The sequence below is a fragment of the Pipistrellus kuhlii genome, unplaced genomic scaffold (assembly GCF_014108245.1).
Source record: "Pipistrellus kuhlii isolate mPipKuh1 unplaced genomic scaffold, mPipKuh1.p scaffold_m20_p_9, whole genome shotgun sequence".
Taxonomy (NCBI): domain Eukaryota; kingdom Metazoa; phylum Chordata; class Mammalia; order Chiroptera; family Vespertilionidae; genus Pipistrellus; species Pipistrellus kuhlii.
In genome coordinates this window covers 31,555,747-31,582,731 of record NW_023425595.1, presented here as the reverse complement: position 1 = coordinate 31,582,731, position 26,985 = coordinate 31,555,747, and the positions used below count along the sequence as shown (strand labels likewise).

The following is a 26,985-nucleotide window of genomic DNA, read 5'->3' as shown; positions in this document are numbered from 1 at the left end:
AATTAGAAACATTGATCAGCTGCCTCCTGCACACCCTCCACTGGGAATGTGCCCGCAACCAAAGTACATGCCCTTGACAGGAATTGACCCTGGGACCCCTAAGTCCGCAGGCTGACCTCTATCCACTGAGCCAAACCGGTATCGGCCCATGTTAACTATTTTTAGGTGTATCATCCAGTGGTATTAAGTACATTAACTACAGTCACATTGCTGTGTGGCCATTTACAGAACTTTTTTTCGTCTTGCCAAACCAAAACTCTGTCTCCATTAAACAAGGATTGCCCATTCCTCCATCCCTCCAGCCCCTGCAACCACCGTTCTAAGCAGACATGGTGTGGTGCCCTGCATTGGATCCTGAAATAAAAAACAGGCACTAATGGGAAAACTGATGAAATACCAAGGAAATCTGGACTGTGGTTATAGTAATGAACCATCAGAAATTCCTTAGTTTTGACAGATGTGCCATGGTTGTATTAACATTAAAGAAACTGGCTGGAGAATATACAGAAACGTTTTATGCTATCTTTGAAACTGTTCTGTAAATCTAAATTTATTTCCAAATAAAAAGTTTCGTTAAACATCCCCAAACTCTGACTGTGAGTGGGAAGCATGACATGTGGATGGAGTCCAGACTACCAAAGCCTGTTCTCAGTCCCATATTGGAAAGGAAAGGGAGTACTCTATGGAGATTCTATGATGTTTCAAGTCCTTTTCTCTTTTTTTCTTTCTTTTTTTTTTATTAAGGTATTATATGTGTACATATCTTATCATTGCCCCCCGCCCACTCCCATACATGCCCTCACCCCCCAGAGTTTTGCGTCCATTGGTTATGCTTATATGCATGCATACAAGTCCTTCGGTTGATCTATCTCCCCCACCTCTCCCTAACCTTCCCGCTGTAATTTGACATTCTGTTTGATGCTTTACTGTCTCTGTATCTATCTTTTTGTTCAACAGTTTATAATTTTCTTTATTATCCATAAACGAGTGAGATCATGTGGTATTTTTCTTTCATTGACTGGTTTATTTCACTTAGCATGATGTTCTCCAATTCCTTTTTTAAAAATTATTTTATTGATTAAGGTATCACATATTTGTCATCATCTCCCCCCACCCCATTCCCATCCCAAACCCTTCCCCACTCATGCCCTCACCCCCTTGTTGTCCATGATCACTGGTTAGGCTCATATGCAAGCACACAAGACCTTTGGTTGATCTCTCTCCCTTATCCCCACTCTCCCCTCAAGTCCTTTTCTGAGTGCTCTCATGTTCTATTATAATTCTAACAGTGATCCTCTGAAATAACCATTATTCTCAGTTGACGAGTGAAGCATAAATGGCCCAAGGGGTTAAAGTAACTTGCTTATTATCACAGTTGATAAGTGACAGATCTAGAAATACATCTCAGCTTTTCCATTACATCATGCTTGATGGATGATTTCCAAGGGTTAACACCGGCAGAGACAGGGAGAGACATTACTTCATCATCACAGGCTTATTTTCCACCACCTACATCCCCTAGGTATAGGCATGAGGTTTGAGAATGTCTCTCCTCTCTGACGTGCTCCCCATGTTTAAAGCACTCAGGCACACCTCTTTGGCTGTGCTGCCTGATTTCTCATTGGCAGAATTTGGAAAAAGCTTAGGCTTAGTCTCCTGAGAAATTGAAATGCCTCCCTGTCTCTGTTGCTCCAGAAGGACTGAGTGTGTCCCAGTCCCTAACCATCCTCTCGGTCACCACCTGCTTCCGTTCGTCACCAGGCAACTCATGGGGCTGACTCTTTGGGAAGAGCAGGTGCACAGGACAGGAAGCCTTAGTATTCTTCTGTGCCCTCTATGAAAAATCATCAAGATGTTACCACCTGATGCTTCCCACCAAGTCCCAGAGCTGCCTGGCCCAGGACTCAGGGGGTTCAGTAAGTTCAACTCTGAAGATCTCTTGGATTTGCACCGGGATCCCAGCAGACTTGTTATTTCCCTAATTCTATCAGGAGGATTATAAAGTTCTGGTCTTTATGGACACAGCGAGAAATGCATTTCACAAATGGACAGATAGATGGGAGGAGACACGAACTCTGCGGCTATGGTGAGTGCTGGGCCCGGAGTGTCAAAGCTGGGCTTGCGCTGGGGAGGCTGAACACCGAGGCCTCGCACCACAACCTACACCAGCGTTTCTACTTGTGGGCAGCACTGAACGCTTCCTCACATGTCCCCCTTCATCCCTAGAACATAAAAGCCCCAAACAGCTAGAAAGCAGCTGGAGGTGAACGAGATCTGAGTTGTTTCTGGGAAGCTGGAGACACTCCAGATAGTGTTTGACTGCCCAGGTACAGATGTCTGGCCTACGCAGGTTTTTGCTAAGCTTATTTCTGAGCAGAGCAGTATTAGAGCTAATTTTTCAACCACCTTCATCACCTAGGTATACCCATAAGGTTAGAGAACTTCTCTCCTTTCTGACATACTCCCCATGTTAAAGCACTCACGCACACCTCTGTTACATCATACTTGATGTAAAAGAGAAGCTTGCTATGTTGCCTGATTTCTCATTGGCAGAATTTTTTTGTTTTGTTAATCTGCACCGTAGGATATTTTTCCATTGAGTTTTCGGGCGAGTTGAAGAGAGACACATCGATGTGAGAGAAATATTGATTGGTTGCCTTCTTCATGAGTCCCGACCAGGGATGAGCCAAGCAGGAGCCTGAAGCCAAAGTATGTGCCCTTAACCGGTACAGAACTTGGGACCCTTTGGTCCATAGGCTGATCCTCTATCCACTGAGCCAAACCAGCTAGTGCTGGCAGAACTTGGAAAGAGCTGGTGCTCAACAGTAACATGGGCTTGGGGAAAACTTAGGTCCCCAGCTCTTGACAGTCTTTGCTAGGCTAAGGCTGCTGTGCCAGCGCCTATTTCTCAATAATTTCTCTTAGTCCCAGGCTGGGGCTTCTTCAGTCTCAAGACTCAGCTGGCGAGTCCAGAAACTTACAGCCTAATATCCTCTTGAGTACTGGAGACTAATGCCTGGTTGCCATGGAAATCTTCTTATGGGAGAAGGGTCTCCAGCCTTCTCTAAACTAGGTATTACTCTTAATGGCTCTTAGTTTGGCCATGAACCATTTGGAGACAGACTTCCTTGATTAGAGAAAGACACAGTCTTTGCACTATTCATGGTCTTCTGGAACCCGGATGAGTAGATGGTAGAGGGACAGAGAGTGTGGTTTAATTTTCCCCACACCCTTAGAAGGTTCTGTTTTGCATTGATTCTCAGTCTCTCTGTCTTTTTCTTCCTTCCTCTTTGTTTCTTCTTCTCATTGTTTTTCTTTACAGGTGTAGGTTTATCACATTTCTCCTTTGCTCTCTAAGAGGTTTATTTATTTATTTATTTATTTATTTTTTAGGGGGAAGATTTTCTTAAGCCATGAGTCTGTATTTAAACTCCTGTACTATGAAATGTAAGGATGGCCAATAAACACATGGACCTCTGATAAACTTAGAACTTTTCAATGGGAAGTTCAAGGATTGATGTATATAAGAGGTGAGGGAAGAGATAGGGGTGGTAGATGAGATTGCATAAATCTAAAATTGTATTTCATCTTTAGGAATGAAAATGTTAAGCATTAACGATATCAGTAATCATCATAGCTAGCAGAAAGAAGCAACATAACACAGTGCTGGAGAGTGTGGGCTCTGGAGATTGACAGCTTAGATTTAAAGGCTGGCTCATCTACTTTCTTACTTCACGATCTTAGGCAAATTATCCAATTACTTGGTACCTTAGTTTTTCCATATGCAAAATGGAAATGATAATTGTACCCAACTCATAAAGTAGTAAATACTAAAACAACCCATAATAGTTAACACTCATTAATTGCTTATTATGTGCCAGGCACTATTCTAAGTGCTTTGCATATATTCTCATTTAATCTTTATAATGATATCAAGAGACAAGTATTATCATTAAAGATTTTAGAGATGAGAGTGCTGAGGAATGAACAGACACATGAGCTTTGGAGTCAAATGAACTGCACTTGAAGCTGGTCTCTTATGCTTACTCTTTTATATATATATATATATATATGTATATATATATATATATATATATATTTTAAAAGAGTGCTTTTTTATTTTATTTATTTATGTTTTATTGATTTTTTACAGAGAGGAGGAGAGAGAGATAGAGAGCTAGAAACGTCGATGAGAGAGAATCATCAACCAGCTGCCTCTTGCACACCCCCTACTAGGGATGTGCCCGCAACCAATGTACATGCCCTTGACCGGAATCGAACCTGGGACCCTTCAGTCCTCAGACTGAAGCTCTACCACTGAGCCAAACCGGCTTTGGCTCTCAGGCTTATTCTTAATGTGGCCATTGACAGATTTCCACACCTCTCAGGCTCTATTTCCTCATCTAAAGAAAGGAGATGGTGCCATTCACTGACTTGGGAAGGAGGGAGACTTCATGAGATAATGGATGTGAAATCCTAGGGTATCTTTGCTTATCATCTCATTTTCATAAATGCCTACTGTGTGCTAAACAGTTTGTAGTCTTTCCCATGTTCACACCATTCTATAAGGTCAGTATTGTTGTCCTTTTATTATTATTTTTAAACATGGCAAAAACACATTTTGCTGAACTCCTTCTCACCCCTGCAGCATTAGAACATAGGAGGAGGATGCCTTTTCCCTTGTATCATACACTGCAGCATTCTTGGGCCTTGAGTAAAGATGAGGTTGTGGAAGGCAACTTGGCCACTGCATCTGGAGGATGAAGGGACTGGTCCTGAGAACTACTTCTTTCAGCAGGTGACCTCACTCTGGTCTCAAAACGCTGCATCTGCTTTAGAGGGACATGGGGTTAGAGAAAGGGGAGAAGAAAAAACTGGCCTTCAAATGATCTTGATGGCTCGTGTGAGTTTTCTTTTTCTTTTCTTTTTTTTAAAATATATTTTATTGATTTTTAACAGAGAGAAAGGGAGAGAGATAGAGAGTTAGGAACGTCGATGAGAGAGAAACATCGACCAGCTGCCTCTTGCACACTCCCCACCGGGGATGTGCCCGCAACCAAGGTACATGCCCTTGACCGGAATCGAACCTGGGACCTTTCAGTCCGCAGACCGATGCTCTACCACTGAGCCAAAGCGGCTTCGGCTCGTGTGAGTTTTCTTTGCTATTTGTCATTTCCTAGTACCGTACTTGACATATAACAGAAAGTCAGTTTAGTAAGATAGTGCTGGTAAAAAAATAAAAAATAAAAAATAAATAAAATAAAAAATCATATGTTCATTTCTTCAACAAACAGACATAAATTTGAATGAAAGAAAGCAGATAGAAAAGAGTATATCCTACATGATTGTAATAGGCAAAATTAACCTGTGGTATTAGAAGTCCGGATGATGATTAACCCTGAGAGGAGGGGTAAACTGCAGGGGGTCACAGGAGTTCTCTGGGGCTGACAATATTTTGTTTGTTGATCTGAGTGCTTGTTGCTTTGATTTAATTCATTCATCAAACTTCAGAATTATAACATGCAGGCTTTGCTGCATGTATTTTGTACTGCAACAAAAGAGATATTTTAAAAATTATCAAATATGGTAAATTTGGTGAGTAGAAAAATGTCTTCTGAATAGTGTTTATAATGCTTAGGAGAGAGGTAACTGAGTAAGTTAAAAATGTAGGATAGACAAGGTCTTTCCTCGTATGGACATAATTTAATGATCTCACTTAGATTTGATCCTGCAGCCTTAGGGACCTGTGAGTAGTTTGAAACAAAGATATTATAGGACACATCTTCCTAAAACAAATCTGATCCCTATGCACATGTTCATTTAAATGTCCATGTTCCTTTTCTCAAGTAGTCTGATCATGATTCAAATGGAAATTTGGACAATACATTTAGAACAATAAAGAGTGACAAAAGTGACAAAAGTAGGACAGTTAGGAGGCTGTTCATACTAGGGAAATGATGGTGATTTTGGCTACATTAATTAACTGGGATGTGAAAGGAGAGGATATTTCAAATGTAGATATGGGGAATATGTTACAGGATGAAAAGAGATACTAGGCGTGAATGTGTGTGTGTGTGTGTGTGTGTGTGTGTGTGTGTTTCCCCTGTCAATTTCACGGATAACAGGAAAGGAAGCAAAGCTTGAGAGGTATTAGAAGGTGAACTTTGGGGAGAAGATAAGGGAATTACAGTTTGTGGTACTGTAGGACATTTAATTTACAATAAAAATCAATGTGGCCGAGACTAGTTTGGCTCAATGGATAGAGTGTCGGCTTGGGGACTGTAGGGTCCCGGGTTTGATACGGTCAAGGGGATGTACCTTGGTTGTGGGCATATCCCCAGTAAGGGGTGTGCAAGAGGCAGCTGATCGATGACTCTCTCATCGATGTTTCTAACTCTCTATCTCTCCCCCTTCCTCTCTGTACAAAATCAATAAAATATATATATTTAAAAAAAATCAATGTGAAAATACTTAGGAGACAAATGGAGATGCAGTCCTGTTGACGAGGAGAGAACTTGTGGAGACTGCAGCTTAACTGCTATGGAAACAGATGGACTCTCAGTACCCATTCTCAGCTCTTTGGGCTTTGGGAGCTCATGTTTCTCTGCCCCATTCTTCAGGTGGTGTCCTTGAGACCTGTCAGTCTCACCATTCTGTCCACACTGAGGAGAACTTCCATGCACTTGTAAATGTCACAAGGTACTTGCGTTTATCACCACAGCTTTTATGATAAAAGGGATGAAAGAAGAGATATGTAAGAGGAAGGTGCCTTCAGATTAAGTGTGTCCAGAGAACTGTCTCAGAGGCAGAGTCAGCAGAAAATGTGCAAGCTTTAAGCAGCCAATGATGTGGATGTGGGATTGAGGAAGAGAGAGTTTAACAAAATTCGGTGCATTGATTTTACCAGACTTAGCTTTGAAGAACTCTTGATTACTTTTCCTAATTCAACCCATCTTCATAGGAGAGAAATATGTCACCATTGAATACATTCAAAGAGCCTGTTAGGGGCCTTGAAAGCATTTCCAGAAAAGAAATACAGAAAATGCTGGTTGCATAATGGCACCAGAGGAAAAACTAACCAGCCTCCACAGAAGATGGTTTTGAAAATACACCATTTGTTTGAGTATCCTTTCTGGAATATTTGTTAACATGTATATAAAACTGTGGAAAACTTGTCTCTAAGAATATTATTCTCCTTTTTAGTTTTTAAAATATATTTTTATTTCAGAGGGATGGAGAGAGAGAAACATCAATGAAGAGAGAGAATCATTGATTGACTGCTTCCTGAGCCCACAATCTGGGCATGTGCCCTGACCTAGAAGCGAACTGTGACCTCCTGGTTCACAGGCTGACACTCAACCACTGAGCCACTAATTATTTCATCTGAAAAATCACTTTGAAGAGATAGACTTTTGGGTGTTGCTTAAGTGAATAAAAGAGGTTGTGTAGGCAAAAGAGAAGATAGGTATTGAGTAGCTAAAGCAATACAGATAGATCAACTCAAAATTGATTCAATACTATTTATTCAAAGATAATATTAAACTAGCCAGGAAATGGAAGGGAATGGTTCTCCTAAGAGGAATGAGGTTTCTTTCATGGACTCAGGAAGGGTTAGGGAGCAATTCTTCTTTTTCAGCCCACACTTAGGGACTTTATAAGTGACTAATGGCCTGGTGCACAAAATTTGTGCAGCGGGAGGGGTGTTCCGTCAATCCAGCCTGCACCCTCTCCAATTGGGGACCTCTTGGCAGATGTCCAATTGCAATCTGAGACCACTGGCTCCTAACTGCTCACATGTCTGCCTGCCTGATAATCCCTAACTGCCTCTGCCTGCCTGCCTGATTGCCCCTAACCCCTCTGCCTTGCTTGCCTGATTGCCCCTAACCTCTTCTCCTACCTGCCTGATCATGCCTAATTGCCCTCTCCTACCAGCCTGATCTTGCCCCCAACTTACCTCTCCTGCTGGCCTGATTGTCCCTAACGGCCTCTGCCTTGGCCCCCACCCCCATGGCTTTGTCTGGAGGGAACTCTGACATCTGGAAAATGTCCTATTGACCGGGTCTAATTAGCATATAGATAGATTGTATATGATAGTATTCTTAAATGGGGGGGGGGAGGGGAACTTTTTCAGCAGGAGGAGATGCTCTTGGCAGACAAAAATACATAATCCATATATCTGAACTGATACCCAGCCATATGCACTATACTGCCAAACCAGTCATTAAAAAATGGAACCACTTTCTTACACCTTATACCAAACAGCTGTTGCCCTTAAAACCCCTCCTCTGCCCCCACATTAAGTTCTTCCTTCGCAGTTCACCCAGATTAGGTTCTGATTGGTTGGTTTCTATGCCAGTCAGCATCTCTGGGCCTATAAATGGGCCTGATCAGAGAGGCAGGGCTGAGCAGTGAGGCCAGAGAGAAAGAGAGGCACGGTTTCTGGCCAGGCCCATAGCGAAAGAGAGAGGCAAGTGCTGATCAACAGCTGTCACTGAGGCTATGGATCAGACCCTGCTTCTCTCTCCCCAGGTCTCTCTCCAGGCCTTATCCGCAGCCCCATTGGCAGTCAGTGCTGGTTCCGGGCTCCCACAGCTGAGGCAGTCAGTGCTGGGTCGCCCTGACTTCTGGTTGGTCGAGCCTCCGGTCGTTGTGGATGTTATGGACCCTGGGGTTTTATATATTAGGATGATCAAATGAATGAATGCCTCTTACTTGTAGGTTGCACAATCCCTTCCTGGAATCATGATGTTCTCCTGCAACACCAGCACTTATGGTCATTCTACCTTCCTCCTCACTGGCTTTCCAGGCCTGGAAGCTTCTCATCATTGGGTTTCTATCCCCATCAACCTTATCTGTGTGGTTTCCATCCTGGGAAACAGTATCATCCTCTTCCTGATCCGCACAGACCCAGCCTTACAACAACCCATGTACATCTTCCTGTCCATGTTGGCAGCCTCAGATCTGGGCCTCTGTGCCTCCACCTTCCCAACTATGGTACGGCTCTTCTGGCTGGGTGCTCGTGAGCTGCCCTTTGATCTCTGTGCTGCACAGATGTTCTTCATCCATGCCTTCACCTATGTGGAATCTGGTGTGCTGCTGGCCATGGCCTTTGATCGTATTGTTGCCATCCGAGATCCTCTGCACTATGCTACGATTCTTACCCACTCAGCCATGGCCAAAGTGGGGGCTGCCATCCTGGTGAGGGCTGTCATGCTCAACCTTCCAGGACCCATGCTCCTGCGGAATCTGCTCTTTCCCCAGGTCAGTGTACTCTCTCACTGCTACTGCCTGCACTGTGATCTTGTAGGACTGGCCTGCTCAGACACCCAGATCAACAGCTTGGTTGGCCTGGTCTCCATACTCCTCTCACTGGGCCTTGACTCCTGCCTTATTGTGCTCTCCTACACCCTGATCCTAAGGACCGTGCTAGGCCTTGCATCACCTGGGGAACGTCTCAAGGCACTCAACACGTGCGTCTCACACCTCTGCATTGTTTTCATCTTTTATTTGCCCAAACTGGGGCTATCTGTGTTGCACCGAGTAGAGAAGCATAGCTACCCCACTCTGGCAGTGCTCATGGCTAACCTGCACTTCTTGGTCCCACCCTTCATGAACCCCATCGTTTACTGCATCAAGTCCAAGCAGATCCGCCAGGGCCTCCTAAAGCGCTTCAAGGAAAAAAGGATTGATGTTTCCTAGAACAGCAAAAGGACCCAGGTCATCCCAGGCCTTGGGGTGGAGGAGGGATTTGTAGTGAAGATTTAAATTTTAGGGATTTTTAAAAAATGAATCAGCTCCAACTATTGAGCCCTTTGTGTGGCACGATCAGCTTCTATCATTATAGTTTTTGGGGACTGAGACCATTGGAAAGTACATCGAAGTATCATCTTGATAATCTTTTCATTGCTCTATCTGATTAGAGCTGAACTATTTCAGACTCATACATACTGTAACTTCTCCTTGTCAGGGGGACTTAACCACACTAATTGTGAGGATGCATATGCATATATTTTTGTGCAGGTACCTCTCTCCTTTTCCACCTGGATTAGCACTCCCGCCCCCCAAACATTTAATTTTTAAGCCTAAGGAAGAATTGTATTCCTACTATGTATAAATAGACTATATTTACCTTGACACTGGCCTTCTTCTCCCAAAGTTTATATAAACCATCTCACATATCAAGAAGTAGAAAAAGGGAGTGGGTGGTGGGAAACTCACAGGACAACATGGTAGATGCAGAATATATATAGCACTTATTTGCCATTCAGGGAGTGGTAGTTTTCTCCTGGTTCTCTTCATATGTGTCTCTGTTTATTTTTCTTTTTTTCAGTTACCATTTACATTCAATGTTATTTTGTATTAGCTTCAGGTGTAAAGGATAGTGGTTAGGCAATCATATACTTTACAAGTATTCCCTGTGATATTTCCAGTACCCACCTGGCACCATGTATAGTTATTATAATATTATTGACTTTACATCCCTGACTATTTTGTAACTACTAATCTGTACTTATCATTCCCTTCATTTTTTTCATCAAGTCCTCCAACTTGCCTCCTTGTGTCTATTTTGAACTAGAGACAAAATTTGACACAGCCAAGCCTAAGAAAGCTATCAGTATAACTTCTGGATAGAGCTGGTTTCTCAAGCATCAACGGTAAAGGTGGAATAGCCACTCATTTCCAGTGCAGGTGATCTGCTAGGATGTAAACTCAATGAAGCACAGGATTCAGGAACCATTTTATTCACTGATGTGTCTCCAGCTTCAAGAACAGGACTTACCATATACTAGGTGCTTAACATATATTGTTAAATAAATGAGTAGAGAAGATGAAGCAAAAGAGATTTTTGACAGCTGATCTCCAGGGACGGAGAGAATTGGGAGACCTGACTGCCTGAGGCCTGTGTGGATAAGAACCTTCAATGGAATGAGGTGAGGGTGGATATCAGAGACTTTGGGGACAAAGTAAGATTGATATGGCCAAGAAGTCTGCTTCTAAGGGAGCAGCTCAGCAAGGAGCTAATTTTTTTGTGTGAAGCTTTGTCCAAAGCTGCTTCCAGACTTTGAGGGGGACATTTACCTAGAAACTGAAGGATGTCTCACTTCATCACTAGCATTGCCCTTGGCCTGCTCAGTCCTAAAAAAACACATAACGTTTCTTGCATAATTGAAATAGGAATATTCCTGGCAAAAACAACCACTCAGGTTTAGTTGGAAAGGTTGTTTCCCCTATTAGATGTATTTATATTAGCAACCAAAGCATGCATTTTAAGGAACTCAGAACCCTGTATCTATAGAAAGAGGCCATTGCCAACCTTGTGTATCTGAAGGTCACAGATCCTGCCACTAGATCCTAAGAAGCAAGGACAACAGAAGGTGAGCTCAGACTTTTCTCTTTAGAATATTATCTATTAGACAAACATGTAAGTTCACTGTACCTCCACTACGCCCACAGCCAATCAGGGTGAGTATGAAATTAACCCAACAAAGATGGAGGTTAATTTGCATATTTAGGCGCCCAGTAGCCTGGGTTCTGGGAACTTTCTTAGCACACAGGTCACTTCAAGGTAGGCCCCCTGTGGGTCCTGAGCAACCTGGAAAGGGCCTGAGCTAGGGGGCTCCTGGTCAGGGATGGAGCCTGGCTATTGGAGGGAGCTAGAAGTTCCCTGTCCAGGCCCCAAGTCCTAGCCAGAGTCTTGGGACCTGGACAGGGGCAGAGCCAGGCAATTGGGCGATGGGAGGGAGCTGGGGGGCCTCTGCCCAGGCCCTGAGGCTTTAGGCCTTGGCAAGGGAGGAGCCAGAGATCTGAGGCAATTGGTGTGAACTACAGAGGAAATACTTTTTCTGACTGCTCATTGGCTAAGCTCTATTGCCACTGGTATTATTCTTAATAACTTGGGTATAAGAATCCAAAAAAATGATCTAGAGTTTTTCCACCACACTCCTGGAGTAAAAGAGGAAGACCCACTGCTGGAAGGCTAAGAAATGTCATATCCTGCCCTAGCCAGTTTGACTCAGTGGATAATACTTAGGCTTGCCAACTGCAGGGTCCGGTTTGATTCTGATCAAGAGCATGTACCTAGGTTGCAGGCTCCTTCCTGGCTGGGGCCCAGGTCTGGGCTCATGCAGGAGGCAACCAATCAAAGTGTTCCTCTCACTTTGATGTTTCTCTCTGTCTTTCTTTTTCTCTTCCACATTCTTTAAAAATCAATGGAAACATATCTTTAGGTGAGGATTAAAAGAAAGAAAGGAAGGAAGAAAGAAAGAAAGGAAGAAAGAAAGGAAGGAAGGAAGAAAGAAAGAAAGAAAGAAAAAGAAATGTCATATCTTATGAAAGACACATCTTAAAAATGCCTAAAGAAAGTTGTTATTTTTTCATGAAGGGACTTGAGTCCATGTTGAGAAAAACACCTTGGTGGCTGCAGTGACTGGCAGTGGCTGCAGTAGCAGGGTGATGGGGCTGATGCCTTCCCCTGATCAGCACGGTTGCCTCAGTAGGACATTCCCTGAGGACTCCAAGTATGTGAGAGGGGGAAGGCTGGGCTGAGGGACACTCCCCCCCCCATGCATGAATTTCATGCACCAGGCCCCTAGTCTTAATATTAGCCAACCAAGTTTTCAGTAAATACAATCTAACCAGCCACTTTGAAGACGAGGTAATTAGAAAGACAGTTCCTCAGGGCCATAAATCTTGGACTGAACAAGCAACTGCTTTATCCAGGTCCCTCTGTCAACTTCACATACCACCCCAGTAACAAAACGGTTCTGACCAGGGAACCAGCATGTTCATCTCACTGAGAGTCCTACCAATCTCTACCAGAAACCCTTGGCTGACATGATGACATTTGGGACCCCAAACACCCTTGGGAAGTTAAAACAAAACAAAAAACATTGAATACAGGCCCAGAGGCTGGAAATTTCCTTTTTAGAGTGTTAGCAGAATTAAGTTTAGATAGGTAGACACCCAGAATAGATTTGTGGGGGTTGTTTGGCTTTGTTGGTTTTGCCCTTTCTCAGCAGCAGCTCTGAGCTTGGAGCCTTCTCCCATTCTTAACTCCTACCACCTTACTGTAAGTTATTCCACAGCTGCACTGATGTCAAGGGGAAGGGATTTGGGGTCCATGTGCTTCATGGTATAGATGCATCAGTATGTCCCATAATGCCTTCCTCTGCTCACAGACCCAACAACTAGTATCTGAGCCTGACACAGGTTGGAATTCTGAGATGGTCTCTAAAAAGTTTTACTACTAGTTCAGCCAGTTAAAAGATTATCAGGACATGATATACAGTGGCTTTAGATTTTGGCATTAGTTTTAAAAAGGGTCTATGTACACGAATATAAGACTCCTGCTTTTATTTATTTTTTAAAAAATATATTTTATTGATTTTTCACAGAGAGGAAGAGAGAGGGATAGAGAGTTAGAAACATCGACGAGAGAGAATCATCAATCAGCTGCCTCTTGCACACCCCCTACTGGGGGTGTGCCCGCAACCAAGGTACATGCCCTTGTCCGGAATAGAACCCAGGACCTTTCAGTCCGCAGGCCGACGCTCTATCCACTGAGCCAAACCGGTCCCAGCAAGACTCCTGCTTTTAATCTTTAAGTTAATCAGACTCTTTCACTCAACCATGCAGAAAATCTGTGTTAAGCAAAATTTTACCTTTGGCCTATATCAGCTGTGTGACTTTTAATTTATTTCATCTTCTCTAAACTTCCATTTCCTTATCTTTATTTTTTTAAAATATATTTTTATTGACTTCAGAGAGGAAGGAAGTTGGAGAGGGAGATAGAAAAACAATGATGAGGGAGGATCATTGATTGGCTGCCTCCTGCATACCCCCTACTGGGGATGGAACCCACAACCTGGGCATATACCTTTGACCAGAATTGAGCCTAGGACCCTTCAGTCCACAGGCCAATGCTCTATCCACTGAATCAAACCAGCAAGGGTCATTTCCTCATCTTTATAAAGTGAATACCTATCTCACAGAGATGCTGTAAAGATTCAACCATATAATGTATATAAAGCACTAAATCTAGGTGCAGAGAACCAATTTTAGGTGTGCTTGTGTAGTTATTAAATCAACGCCTGTCTTCCTTATTCATTGCAAACACCAGGAAGTCATTGTTTCTTTTGACTTGTCTAACCCATGCAAATGGGCTGAAATATTGTAAGCCCTTTATGTATAAAATGAATGAATGAATTCCTGGCAAATGGTAAATGTAGATAATTGTATAATTTTTATTGAGATCAATAGATGAGAGCATTTATTATTATTATCATTATGTTTTAGGCAGCTATGTATCAGGTATGATTTTAAGGGTGGCAGAAATATGAAGAACACTGAATGTTTAGTAACAACAGGTCATCTATGTCAAAGTAAATTCCCTGACAGAAAAAGTGTAGGTCTTTAATAGCAACAAATGAGAAATTTTGGTAAATGAGCCCTAGCTACTGAATCTTCAATATTTTTCTGAACTCTTCAGGATGGCAGAGGTACCTTCCTTACCTTGACAGAGAGAATAGTTTCCCTTTGCCTTACCCCAAGCTGGTGCCTTGCAAGAACATTTGTGTTTTCTTCAAGATCCACTTTTCATTGGTCATTGCTTCCAAACCAGGTTATATCTTAGAATAGTGTAAGTGGGAAAGTACAATACCTGGCTCTAGAGAAAATAAGTCACATGGGAGGAAAATTGTAGACTGTATAAGTATGGTGTGCTTCTTAGTCTTCCCCTACAGAGAAAACCAGAGATCTGTGAACCTCAGTTGAGAAACATTGTAGCAACATAATAAAATTTCTATACAAATTTTTAGTTAACCAGTTTCTTCCTTTTGCTGTCTTTTCCTATTCTGACCTTGTATTCTGGGTTGGGTCAGAACTCTGTATACTCTTATGACTTTGGCAACTATCTCCATTTCTAGGCAAAACTGAATGTAGGCTGTCCTAGTTTAATTCACAAGAACATTCTTCTGATTCCAATCACCAGGACATTTAGTATCTGTTTTATGATTTTGAGATGGCCTAGGTAAGTCATCTTATTCATTGCTTCCCATTGCTTCAAAGAATTTATTAGTAGCAATAACTTGTGTAAGCCTGTCTAATCACTCTTCTCAATAGTATATAATGCTGGTCCTAGGTCTATTGTAGTTACAAAATAGAGAAAAGTGATGTCCTGAGAAAGACTTAGACCCCTAATCTTGCTGGAAGAATGCTCAAGGAGCAGGTGTCAAAAAGGACCAAAAGAGGATCCTAAAATTGACCCTCAGGTAAAGAGAACAGGTGGACTTGAAGAGATGAGAACAGAACAGAATATGTTATAATGGATCAGCTGGACCAAAATGAAAGGAGGAGAGAGAGTGCAATGATCCTGGCCACAAGGTGTAATTCTTCTTATATTACAAAGCCATGAAGACTGCAACTAAAAAAGTCACTGAACAATAGCTTTATTTAGAGTAACATCCTTGATATTAGCAATTTCCGGTGCTAGGAAGACAGAGTTTGACATTTAAGTTTCACTGGACTCTTAAACATCTTTCCCAAGGATTAAGGGAAGAGGATAGGATTCCAGGGTGGGGATGAAGACTTTATGACTGTGCAGTGCCCCACTTCAGCAGTCGGAGAGCCCCATGCCGGATCTGTTTGGTCTTCATGCCATAGATGATGGGGTTGAGCATGGGTGGCACAACGAGGTAGAGGTCGGCCAGGAGGATGTGGATGTGCCGGGGCACATGCTGGCCAAAGCGCTGTGTGTAGAATGAGAAGAGCCCCGGAGTATAGAAGAGAAGAATGACACCAAGGTGGGAGCCACAGGTGCCAAAGGTCTTAGCCCTTGCCTCCTTAGAGGAGAGGCCTAGCACAGCCCGGAGGATGAGTGCATAGGAGACAGCAATGCAGACGGAGTCAGTGCCCACCACCAGTGTGGCAGCAGTGATGCCGTAGATGTTGTTTGGCTGTGTGCCCCCACAAGCCAGCTTCACCACAGCCATGTGCTCACAGTAGGAGTGGGCCACCACTCGGCTACAGTAGCTCAGCCTTGCCAGCAAGCAGGTGAGTGGAGTCATGAGCCCCAAGCCACGAAACACAGCAGCAGCCCCCAGCTTGCCCACAGCCTCTAGCGGCAGAAATGACCCATAGTGTAGTGGCCGGCAGATGGCCAAATAACGGTCAAAGGCCATTGCTAGCAGGATACCAGATTCTACAGCTGAGAAGCCATGGATAAAGAACATCTGAGCAGCACAGGCTTCAAAGGCAATCTCAGCAGCATTTGCCCAAAAAAGTGCAAGGAGCTTGGGCACAGTAGAAGTGCAGAGCACCAGATCAATGATGGACAGCATGCACAGGAACAGGTACATGGGCTGGTGCAGTGCAGGCTCTGAGCGCACCACCAGCAGCAACATCATGTTGCCAAGCACTGCCAGGGTGTACATGGAGCAGAAGGGAAATGCAATCCAAAAGTGGGATGCCTCCAGGCCAGGAATTCCCACAAGCAGGAAGGATTTTGGGTTCTGATGGCTGTGGTTTGTGAATTGCATGTCCAGGTCAAGGTTAGGTAGCACAGAAGACCTTATTGTCTTACCCTTAGCCATAGGAAGTCTTGACAGGAGAAGGTATTGGGATTTATTCTTATGCTATTGCTGGAATGGAAATAGCAGCAGGAAATGTTTGAATTATACAGCATGAAAAACATCCAGGATGAGAAGATTGTAGAACAGCAGGAAATGATGCAAGGCAGGAAGTGAAGTTATCTTTACTAGGGCTCCTTTACATTTGTGTCTAGGGAGTCCTTTACATTTGTGTCTAATTCAATGATGTCATGGTTGTAGAATCCTCTCCATGGTAAAGATGAGGGCTAGGAACTCTTAGAGCTTTCTTCTTTCTGCCTATGAATCCTCTTCTGCCTTTATTTTCTTCTGAATCATCTGACAATATAAGGGTAATGTAATTATCAAAGTTCAGGAAGATTAGATCAAAGACTAAAATGTGGCCACTTTTCAAGATGGAAATATCATGACTGAGAAGAGAAAGGAAAACAGGGAGATTTTGGATGGGTTTTTCAAGTCACTGAGCCCATGATTACTCATAGATGAGGCTCAGAAACTGGTTTCTGAGCAGGAACAGCAAAGCACATGTTGAGGTGTTGAATCTCTTGTTGTCTCCTACTGCCATAACATTCCTAGGCTAATGTTAGTACTAGGATCCCATTCTTGCCTTAGGTGTCCAGAATGCATGCTGGTAGAACCAGGTGAGGTCATGCAGAATTGGCCAATGTTAGATGTCAGGCTGATTTAGCCATAATATGTAATTTGTTAAAGTTATTAAGAGATGATTTCTTATAGAAATCAAAGGTACATGGAAGAAAGAGGAGATAAGCAAATTTTAATAATTAGGAGTGGAACCACTCACTGTAAGCAAATATGGAGACTAAACTTGGTCAAATGATAATACAAATCTCCACCCCTCCTATTTGTCCATTATCTATATTTTCTATATTCCCTGATATTCCTTCACCTATATGTACTTTCTCATTTTTTCTCTTATCCACTAGACAGTCAGTGATTGAAAATTTGAAAAAGAGGGGAGATTAGTAAGAAAATTTAAGAAGGGGACCTTATTGGCAAGAGGAGATGAGGATGAAGAGGAAAGAAAAAAAAAAGAAATAAACATTAGAGAGTAGAGGAGAGAGAGAGAGAGAGAGAGAGAGAGAGAGAGAGAGAGAGAGGGAAATGTACCTTTCCTACACTGGTTTCTAATAGAATGAAATGTGACTGTAATCTAGTTGCTAGTTGGGACACATATCTGACTAATTGGGCTCTCTGGAAAGAACCCATTTGTATCCTTTACCTTAAGCTGCAATGCTCCTTGCAAACCCTTGCATCACCTATCCATACCCAGAGAGATAGAGGCAGGAAGAAAGGAGGAGCCCTGGACCAGGATGACTGCTTTCCCATCTCAGTTGTGGCTGTGTAATATTGAACAGGTCACCTGTCCCTTTCTGTCTCATCATCCTGTCTCCCATGTGTTTTCTGTTTTCTCTTCTGTGTTACTTCCTTTCCTGAGTTTTCATCATTCAGCCTGACCCAAACATATCTTGAGGGGATTTTAGCTTTGGTGGTGGCCAAAGGGTCAAGAGGGAAAAAATCTGAGTACAATATGGGACCTTGGGAAATGATATATGTAAAACCGGTCCATTCTATGAATGAGCACACTATGTGACTGAGCATGTGATTGTCTACATATATTGCTGTGCAAGATGCATGAATAAGGCTGTACTCAGAAGACAGGTACATTTAGGTAAGAAATTGTTTTAGGCATGTCCATGCTTCTAGTGCTCTTTCTTTGGTGTGGAGAAAATGGATAGCTGAATAATCCAGTCATAAGTGAGACAGCCTTGCTTTCTTCTTTCTCTTTTCTTCTTTCATTCAGCCTTTAAATAATTGAGTCAAGTTTCCTCAGTTCCTGAGCTGCCACTTAAGAAACTTTTTTACTCTATCTCTGTAGCTACACAACACAATGACCTTAAAGTTTATCTTGCTTCAGTCCCATTTGCACAGACAGAGAAAATGAAGTTGGAAAAGCATATGTAGTGCATAATGTTCTAATATTCCAGGAAAGAGATCGAGGCCAAGGTGAAGGCCTTGAGGTTCTCACTTCCTGACCCATTCACTTACATTTGAGCTAGAGCTCATGAAAAAATGTCTGGGAGAAGAAGACTTTAGGGCACTGGGAAATGATGCCAGGTAGGAACTGGGTTCTCATCACAAGTGTTCAAAGGAACCCCTGCCACTTGTGTTTAATCCAATGATCTCTGAGCTGTGTGGGCTGGAAGGTGACTGGCATGGCTACGGAACCCTCTCCATGGTAAAGGTGAATCACTAGAGACTCTTCCAGCTTCCTTTTTGCCTATGAACCCTCTTTTGCTACACCCTACTGCTGTTTTCTTCTGATTCACCCCCTCTGGAGATCAGGCAAGGAGAGACTCCCTTCCTCTTCCAGATGACTTGTCCAGAATAGCTACTGTTATACCCTTCACCTCTCTTTGTTCTGAATTAACTTAGTATTTGGTGTAAGAAAAGCCTTACCTAAAATACAGGGCAAAAGTAGGTTAACAATAATAAATAATAATAAAATAAATAAATAAATAATACAAGAATAAACTCTCGTGTATTTACAACTTTAAACCTACATTTGCCACCACCGTATATAAGAATAGGAGCTCAAGTCCCTGGGAAGGAGCATGTTCTTCATCAATGGCGGTGCTCCTGAGCATCTGGAAGCTACCTGCCAAGAACTCGACACTCATTCATGGAAGACCATGGGCAGCCTGACTCAGACCCCAGCTCTACTAACTCACCAGCTATGTGATCTCAGTCAAGTCACCTAACATCTCTCAACCTGCTTCCTCATCTGTGACCTGGAGAGATTAATTCCTACTGTAGAGGCTATTATGAGGAATTATTCTAGGAGATACATATCTGAAGAGCAATAGCACTACATAGCACATAACAGTGATCAAAAATTGTGATCCACTTGTAAGTCCCTTTTATCTGAAGTGGAGACCATCTCTGTGAGAAGATTATCTTAGTGGCATCAGGTCTTTGGTCTGATAATAGTGTGCCTATGGTAGGGTTGAACAGACAGACAGACTTACCAGGTCTGAGGCAGGGAGTAGTAGTGGAGTCTTAGGTACTGCCGGGTTTAGAGTGTGGGGACCAAGAGAGCTGGAGTATTTATCCTGTGATTAGAGCCCTAGCTGAAAGTAAACATTCCCTGGGGATAAAATCAATAAAAGGACCTCTGGGATGGTGGAAAGAGGTAGAAAATTGAAGCTAGGAAATTTGGAAATGATAGGATAGGCAGGAGGGATAGGATAGCAGAGAAGATTTACCTTGAAAATTCAATGTGGCTAAGGAGGAGGAAGATGGAGTGCACAAACAATTATGAAGGCTTTTTGGCATAGAAATACAGTTTAGGGGAGAGGATCCAAGATGGCTGATCAGGTAAACACCTAACCGCAGCCGCCCACAACAATTTCAATGGAATACAACTAAAATATAAAATGGACATCGCCCAAAGCTACAGGTAGTCGACTGACTGAAAATTCTACAACAAGAAGGAAAGAGAAAACCAGAAGGAAAATCAGAGGAGCTGAAAAAGCCTAAGGTACGGAGACATGCTGCGTGCTCGCACGCATGCGCGCGCATGGAGAGGACAGAGCCGGAGAGGAGGAGAAGGCTGGGTGCCTGCCTGGCGTTCCCTAGCAGGAAGGAAATAAAAGTCCTGGACTGGGCTGAACCCCAGAACCGGCAGCGCTGAGCCCCAGTTCTGGGCCAGACCCTGGGGACCCAGGCTCAGGCAGGGGGAGACAGGGTTGTGAGGCGGAATCCCAGGGGAGCGGCGAAAAGTGGAGTCCCCGGAGTCGAGCACATTGTGCGCAGAGGACGGAATGTTGACTCTGATCCTGGATTGCCCTGGTGGGAAGGAAACAAAACCTCCGGCTGTGCTGAGCCCCAGTTCCGACTGCTCTGAACCCCAGTTCAAGGCCAATCCCTGGGGACCCCGGCTCAAGCAGAGGGAGACGGGGCTGTGAGGCGGAGTCCTGGGGGAGCGGCGAAAGGCAGAGCCCCCGGACTTGCGCACATTGTGCGCAGAGGACAGTTTGTTGACTCTGATGCTAGACTCCCCTAGCGGGAAGGAGAAAAAAAGCTCCAGACTGGGAGGAATGTGATGAGGAGCAAGAGCCGCTTCTGGACACCGGCCAGCCGGGAGCCGGCAAGGAGCCAGGCGATGGGGCCCCCGGGGTGGGGAGGGTGCCGGTGGGCCCTCGACTGCTGAGCGTGGGCCACGGAGCCGAGGCAGGGGGCTGCTTTCTGGGCGGCGCCGACCCTGGCAACAGGCTGAAGCCGTGCAGGAGGCCGCGGAGAACAAAGGGGTGCCGCAGCCCAGCCTGCTGAGCTTTCAGGACAAGGAGGAAGAAACTGAAGAAGTTTTCAATGTGAAGAAATCAAGTTATAGCAAAAGATAGTAAAATTACTTAAGAAAGATACAAAGAAGATCTTGAAAAAATCAAAGACTAAGTCAGAACTCAACTCACCAGCCAACATTGCAACATAAATGCGTTTAAAAAAAAAAAAAAAAGGACAGAATATTGGAACGGCGGCGGCCAGGCCCAGAGTGGCCAGGCCCAAGGCAGTGGCAGCTGGGCCCGGAGCAGCAGCAGCCAGGCCCCAGAGCAGCAGCAGCCAGAATTAGTGCAGCAGCAGCCAGGCCAGAGCAGCCAGACCTGGGGCAGTGGCAACCAGGCCTGGGGCAGAGGTGGCCAAGCCCAGGGTGGCCAGGCCAGAGGACCCAGGCCTGGAAAGGCCAGGCCCGGAGCAGCCGGGCCCAGAGCAGCTGGGTCGGGAGCAGCCAGGCCCAGAGCAGCAGCAACCAAGCCCGAAGCAGTCAGGTCGGGAGCGGCCGGGCCCAGAGCAGCAGCAACCAAGCCCGAAGCAGTCAGGTTGGGAGCAGCCAGGCCCAGAGCAGCAGCAACCAAGCCCGGAGCAGCCAAGTTGGGAGTGGCCAGGCCCGGAGTGTCTGGGCCCGGAGCAGCCGGGCCCAGAAAGCTGGGTCAGGAGCAGCCAGGCCCGGAGCGGCCGGGCTCAGAGCAGCCAGGTCGGGAGCAGCCAGGCCCAGAACAGCAGCTGCCAAGCCAGGAGCGGCAGTGGCCAGACCCGAAGCAGCTGGTTGTGGAGTGGACCAGTGCAACAGAAGCCACGCCCGGAGCAGCCAGGCCTGAAACAGCTCGCTCCTCACCTGCCCACACCCCAGGGCTGCCTCTCAGACATGGCTGGAAACTTTTGGGGGAACTTGAGGGTCTGCTGAATCAAATGATGAAAGCTTAAATCTGGAACTGTTGAGTTAGTATAGGGCTGGGGTGTTGATCAGTCAGTGCCTTGTGTGGGGTCTGGATGAGGCTGGTTGATCTATTTGGATGTGTCTTTTGTGTGAAGTGTATCCTTGGGCATGTGGAGGTATTATTGATTTGAGAAAATGCTAAGTAACTGATTTACTATCTGAAAAATTTAAAGTTCTGAAAGTTTAAGGTCTCTTGCCAAAAAGAGGTTTTAAAGCTAACACCTTAATCTTAATGGAGAAAGGGGAGGACAAGCCCTTCCCACCCAGAACAGGTAATCCAATTCCAACCAACAGCTATCTTTAAACAATGTGTTCATTTACATTTGAATGGCTACACCTTTTGATAGCCTAAGGGTAAGTTTATATGTAAACAAGTTTGCTTCTCAATTCCTAGGGCAGAAAAAACAAGGTTTAAAATTATTAGATTTTAAAATTTATTCTTAGAAGTGTAATAGTTTATTAATTTAAAAAACCACCACCACCACCAACAGCAACAACAAAAAAAGGAGATTGAAAAACCTGATGAACAATATTAGCTGTTGATTGTAGTAGAGTCGGAGATATGGGAAGGGAGTGGACTGACAGTTCTCAGGGAAAGGGGAAGTGGTGGAGGGGGGAAGAGACTGAACATAAACTGTGCACCTATGGCTGAGGACAATGGGGGGTGGGGAGGGGGCGGAGGGTGGGGTGGGAAACTGTTGGAGGGGGGAAGAAATGAGGAAACTTTGTAATAATATGAACAATAAAGATTGATTTAAAAAATAAATAAAAATGGGTATTAAGAAGTTCTATAAAAACAGGATAAGAAGAAATAATATTGTAATGACTTGGGTGACAGATGGTTACTGGATTTGTTGTGGTGTTCACAGCATAAGGTATATAAATGTCAAACCACTGTGCTGTATACTGGAATTGTTATAATATTGTATATCAGCTATATTTTAATAAATAATAAATTAAAAACAAAAACAAACCCAAACACACACAGAAGGCATTTGTTTGCATATTCTAAGGAGACTCCATTTCTCAGTAGGTTCTACAGGGGAGGAAGGGGAGGGTGGTAAGAAGTAAAGTAATTACTGAAACCAGACGATACTCTGCCTCAAGGGACACATGATTGAATGCCACATAATGGTGAGGGAGTGGGGAATATAGAAATCCAGGGGTCAGAACCCCAAAAGACTGGAGACTGGCATGGAGAAGTTCCCTAGAGTCACCCCCAGAGAAGACACCAGGCCCATCATGGGGCCTTTTAAGGACATTCTTCAGAGAGAGAACCTGCTGTTTTCTTTTTCTTTGGGAAGAAGACTAGCTGGCTGTGAGGATATAGCTAGACCTTCCCTTTCCAACCCCCTCTTTCCTGCCCATCTCTCACTGAAGGGGAAACTGTACCAGTGTCAGTGCTCTCTGAAGCCTACAGAAAATGAACTGAGCATCACACTGAGAGGTGAGAGCACACTGGGTCAGTGGTAGTAGGGGTAGAACAGGAGTACACAGGGAGCAGTAATGGAGTTGGCACAAATGGGATGAAGGGTGAGCAGACTAAGGAGGGGTACTTATGCTGAGATCAACCAGCTACCCGACTCTGCCCCTGTTCAAGGGCCCAGAACAAGGGCAGAGTCATGGAAAGAGGACATGTGAGCTGAGGTTGGCAGAGGAAACTGGAATAACCAGGATAATGATAGAAATAGGACTGAAAATATGGGAAGTGGAGCTTCAGTAAGAAAAGAGTATGTTTAATGATTGACCGAAATAAGATGGTTGGGGGGATGAGTCCAGAGTGCACAAGGCAGAGTCCATCTCTCATGTACCTCTCATGTCCAAACAATTTACCTCAGTCTCAGGCATTACCTCACCTCCTGATTCTCTTGTTTTCTGTTCTCATTTTGTCTGTCTGAATTTAATAGAAGAACTTCTTTCTATCTTCCTCAAATACTCTATTTTCTACAAGTTTCAGATCCCACCATTATTATAAAAAACTCTTTTCTGCCTCCCAAAAACAAGTTGTGCTGTGAATGGGAATAGAATTAAGGGATATTAGATGGAGAAAGATATAAAGCCAAGAATTACAGGATCGTGTTAATTTTAATCAAAACAAAATTTTAGAAAAGGAGACAGGTTTGTGCAAGTGGAGGAAGATAGTAATAAAAATAGTTTTTGTACAACGCTTTACAGTTTTCAAGGTCCATTTTAATATGTGATTTCATCTTTTTTCACAATAAAACTCAGTAAGATGGTCAGGGAAAGTATAATTGTTTCCTTTACTTATAGGTGAGGAAACTAAAACATTAAAAATATCAGTGAATAATGTCAAATTCCTCTGGTTGACTGATGGCATAATCATCACTTGGGCCCAACATTCTAAAGCTTTCCCCTATACATGCTGGATTTGAACTGATCATGGAGCACATGTGACATTGACATTTACCATTCAGGACATTGTCAGTAAGTAACCTAACCTTTAGTTTTCTTAATTGAAAAGAGTAATCACATTTACTAAGCACTTTTTAATGTTCTAGATTTGTGTTAATAAATTTTTAAAATTTATGGGGTGGGGATTGGTAAGGTATGTACACATATAATACCTTAATTTAAAAAATGAGAAAAAAAATTTAAATATCAAGAAAATATTTCCAGTTTCATTGAGATGCAATTGACAATAACATTGTATTAGTTTAAGGTGTACAACATCATGATTTGATATAGGTATATTTGCCAAGTGATCCCAACAAATTTAGTTAACATCCATCACCTTATATAGTTATACAATTTTTTTTTCTGGTGATGAGAACTTTAAGATCTACTCTTTTAGCAACTTTCAAATATATTTATAATGCAATATTGTTTACTATAGTCATCATAGCATATATTACCATCCCAAAAACTTATTTATCTTGTAATTGGAAGTTTGTACTCTGACCATCTTCACTCATTTTCTCCAACCCTTGGTAATCTCCAATCTGTTTTCTGTTTCAATGAGGTTTTTTGTTTGTTTGTTTGTTTGTTTGTTTTTGTAGATTCCATATATGTGACATACACATTTGTCTTTCTTTGTCAGAATTATTTCACTTAGTGCAGTACCTTCAAAGTCCATTCATGTTATTGCAAATGGCAGGATATCCTTCTTTTTATGACTGAATAGTATTCATTGTGTATAAATATCACATTTTTTAATTCATTTATTCATTGTGCTAAGTGTTTTAAAAGATTATCTAAATTAATCCTCAGAAGAAACTTTTTTAGGTTGGAACTGAAAAAATAGAGAAAGGAGCATAGGTCTAAATTTTGGGAAACAAATGATTAAGCATTTCCAAAGAAAATAATAATCAAAGGGAAGAAGAGAGAAAGATAAAGGATAGCAGGAGGAAAAAGAATGGTGTAGTTTGGAGGTCAGTCTTGCAATCAGGTGGGAGTGGACTATTGATTTTTCTGAGTGTCATGAATACTCAAGAGGAAAGTGGGTGAAGGCAGAAGCACCTAGATATGGAAGCTAAACTAAAGTTAGATGATGAGGAAAAACAATGGACCTTCTCATGTTCTCAAGTTAGCTGGAGGTAGGGCTTCATGGTGAGATTTCTGAATGTCAAATAAGGAGCAATGGAACCCCTGCTATAGAACTTGGAGGGAAGTGAATTTTTAGAAGATGCCATGCTTAAGTGTTGTTTACACAGCAAAAGTTGACATTTCAGACCAGAGACTTTTCTTTCATAATTAAGGGTGCACTTTGAATTGGGAGGAAACAGGAGGAAAGTGAACGTTTTTAGTTAAGGTTTGAATTAGGCAGGGATCTATAGCTTCTATAAAGCTGTTCTTGACCATACAAAGACCATAAAAAGCTCTTTGTCCACTCAATTACTTAGTGAAAACTGCCTTGTCATACTAGCTCTATTGCTATTTAATGTCCTGATCACCCAATGATTTTCTGAGCACCCTGAGGGCAGATATCATGTATAATGTTTCATATGCATATTAGGATAATTTTCTAATTTCTTTCAATGTCTAGAAATGGGATCAAGGGCTAATCCTACCATGTGAATGACTAGAGGTTGAACTTGAAGACTATAATTTAGCTCACATTATATATTCTCTGGGAGGGCCCTGTGGAAGACAAAAACAGAAAGAAAAATTCCAGGGGAATGTTACTTTCCAATGTTACCTCAACTCATCCAGCAATCTTCTTGTTGATGGGGATCCCAGGCCTGGAGCATCTACATATCTGGATCTCTATTCCCTTCTGCTCGGCCTATACACTGGCTGTGCTTGGCAACTGCACTCTCCTCTTCATCATCCAGGTTGATGCAGCCCTTCATGAGCCCATGTACCTCTTTCTGGCCATGCTGGCAACCATTGATCTAGTCCTTTCTTCTTCAACATTGCCTAAAATGCTGGCTATATTTTGGTTTAAAGATCGAGAGATCAACTTCTACGCCTGCCTGGTCCAGATGTTCTTTCTCCACTCCTTTTCCATCATGGAGTCAGCGGTGCTGCTGGCCATGGCCTTTGACCGTTATGTGGCCATCTGCAAGCCACTGCACTACACCACGGTGCTGACCAGGCCCCTTATCACCAAGATTGGTATTGCTGCTATAACTCGGGCTGTGACACTAATGACTCCACTCCCCTTTCTGCTCAGACGCTTCCACTACTGCCGAGGACCCATGATCGCCCATTGCTACTGTGAGCACATGGCTGTGGTAAGGCTGGCCTGTGGGGACACTCGCTTCAACAATATCTATGGCATTGCAGTGGCCATGTTTATAGTGGTGTTGGATCTACTCTTTGTTATTTTGTCTTATATCTTCATCCTTCGGGCAGTTCTACAGCTTGCCTCTCAGGAAGCCCGCTACAAGGCCTTTGGGACATGCGTGTCTCATATAGGTGCTATCTTAGCCTTCTACACACCTGTTGTAATCTCCTCAGTCATGCATCGTGTGGCTCGCCGAGCTGCCCCATATGTGCACATTATCCTTGCCAATTTCTATATGCTCTTCCCACCTATGGTTAATCCCATTATCTATGGGGTCAAGACCAAGCAGATTCGTGAAAGAGTCCTAAGACTATTCCTGAGAAAGGATGTGTGAATGGAGA

General features: G+C 43.4%; 3 protein-coding genes across 3 annotated transcripts; 2 read left to right on the top strand and 1 right to left on the bottom strand.

Moving 5' to 3' along the window:
* Positions 1-8,745: 8,745 nt before the first annotated feature.
* On the top strand, positions 8,746-9,699 carry LOC118712778 (olfactory receptor 51G2-like). The gene has a single exon (XM_036426886.1). The coding sequence runs from the start codon at positions 8,746-8,748 to the stop codon at positions 9,697-9,699; it is 954 nt and encodes a 317-aa protein (XP_036282779.1).
* A 5,888-nt stretch (positions 9,700-15,587) lies between these two features.
* LOC118713560 (putative olfactory receptor 52P1) lies at positions 15,588-16,589 on the bottom strand. Its single transcript, XM_036428253.1, has one exon. The coding sequence runs from the start codon at positions 16,587-16,589 to the stop codon at positions 15,588-15,590; it is 1,002 nt and encodes a 333-aa protein (XP_036284146.1).
* A 9,401-nt stretch (positions 16,590-25,990) lies between these two features.
* Positions 25,991-26,985, top strand: LOC118713395 (olfactory receptor 52K1-like). The gene has a single exon (XM_036427868.2). The coding sequence runs from the start codon at positions 26,034-26,036 to the stop codon at positions 26,976-26,978; it is 945 nt and encodes a 314-aa protein (XP_036283761.1). The 5' UTR covers positions 25,991-26,033; the 3' UTR covers positions 26,979-26,985.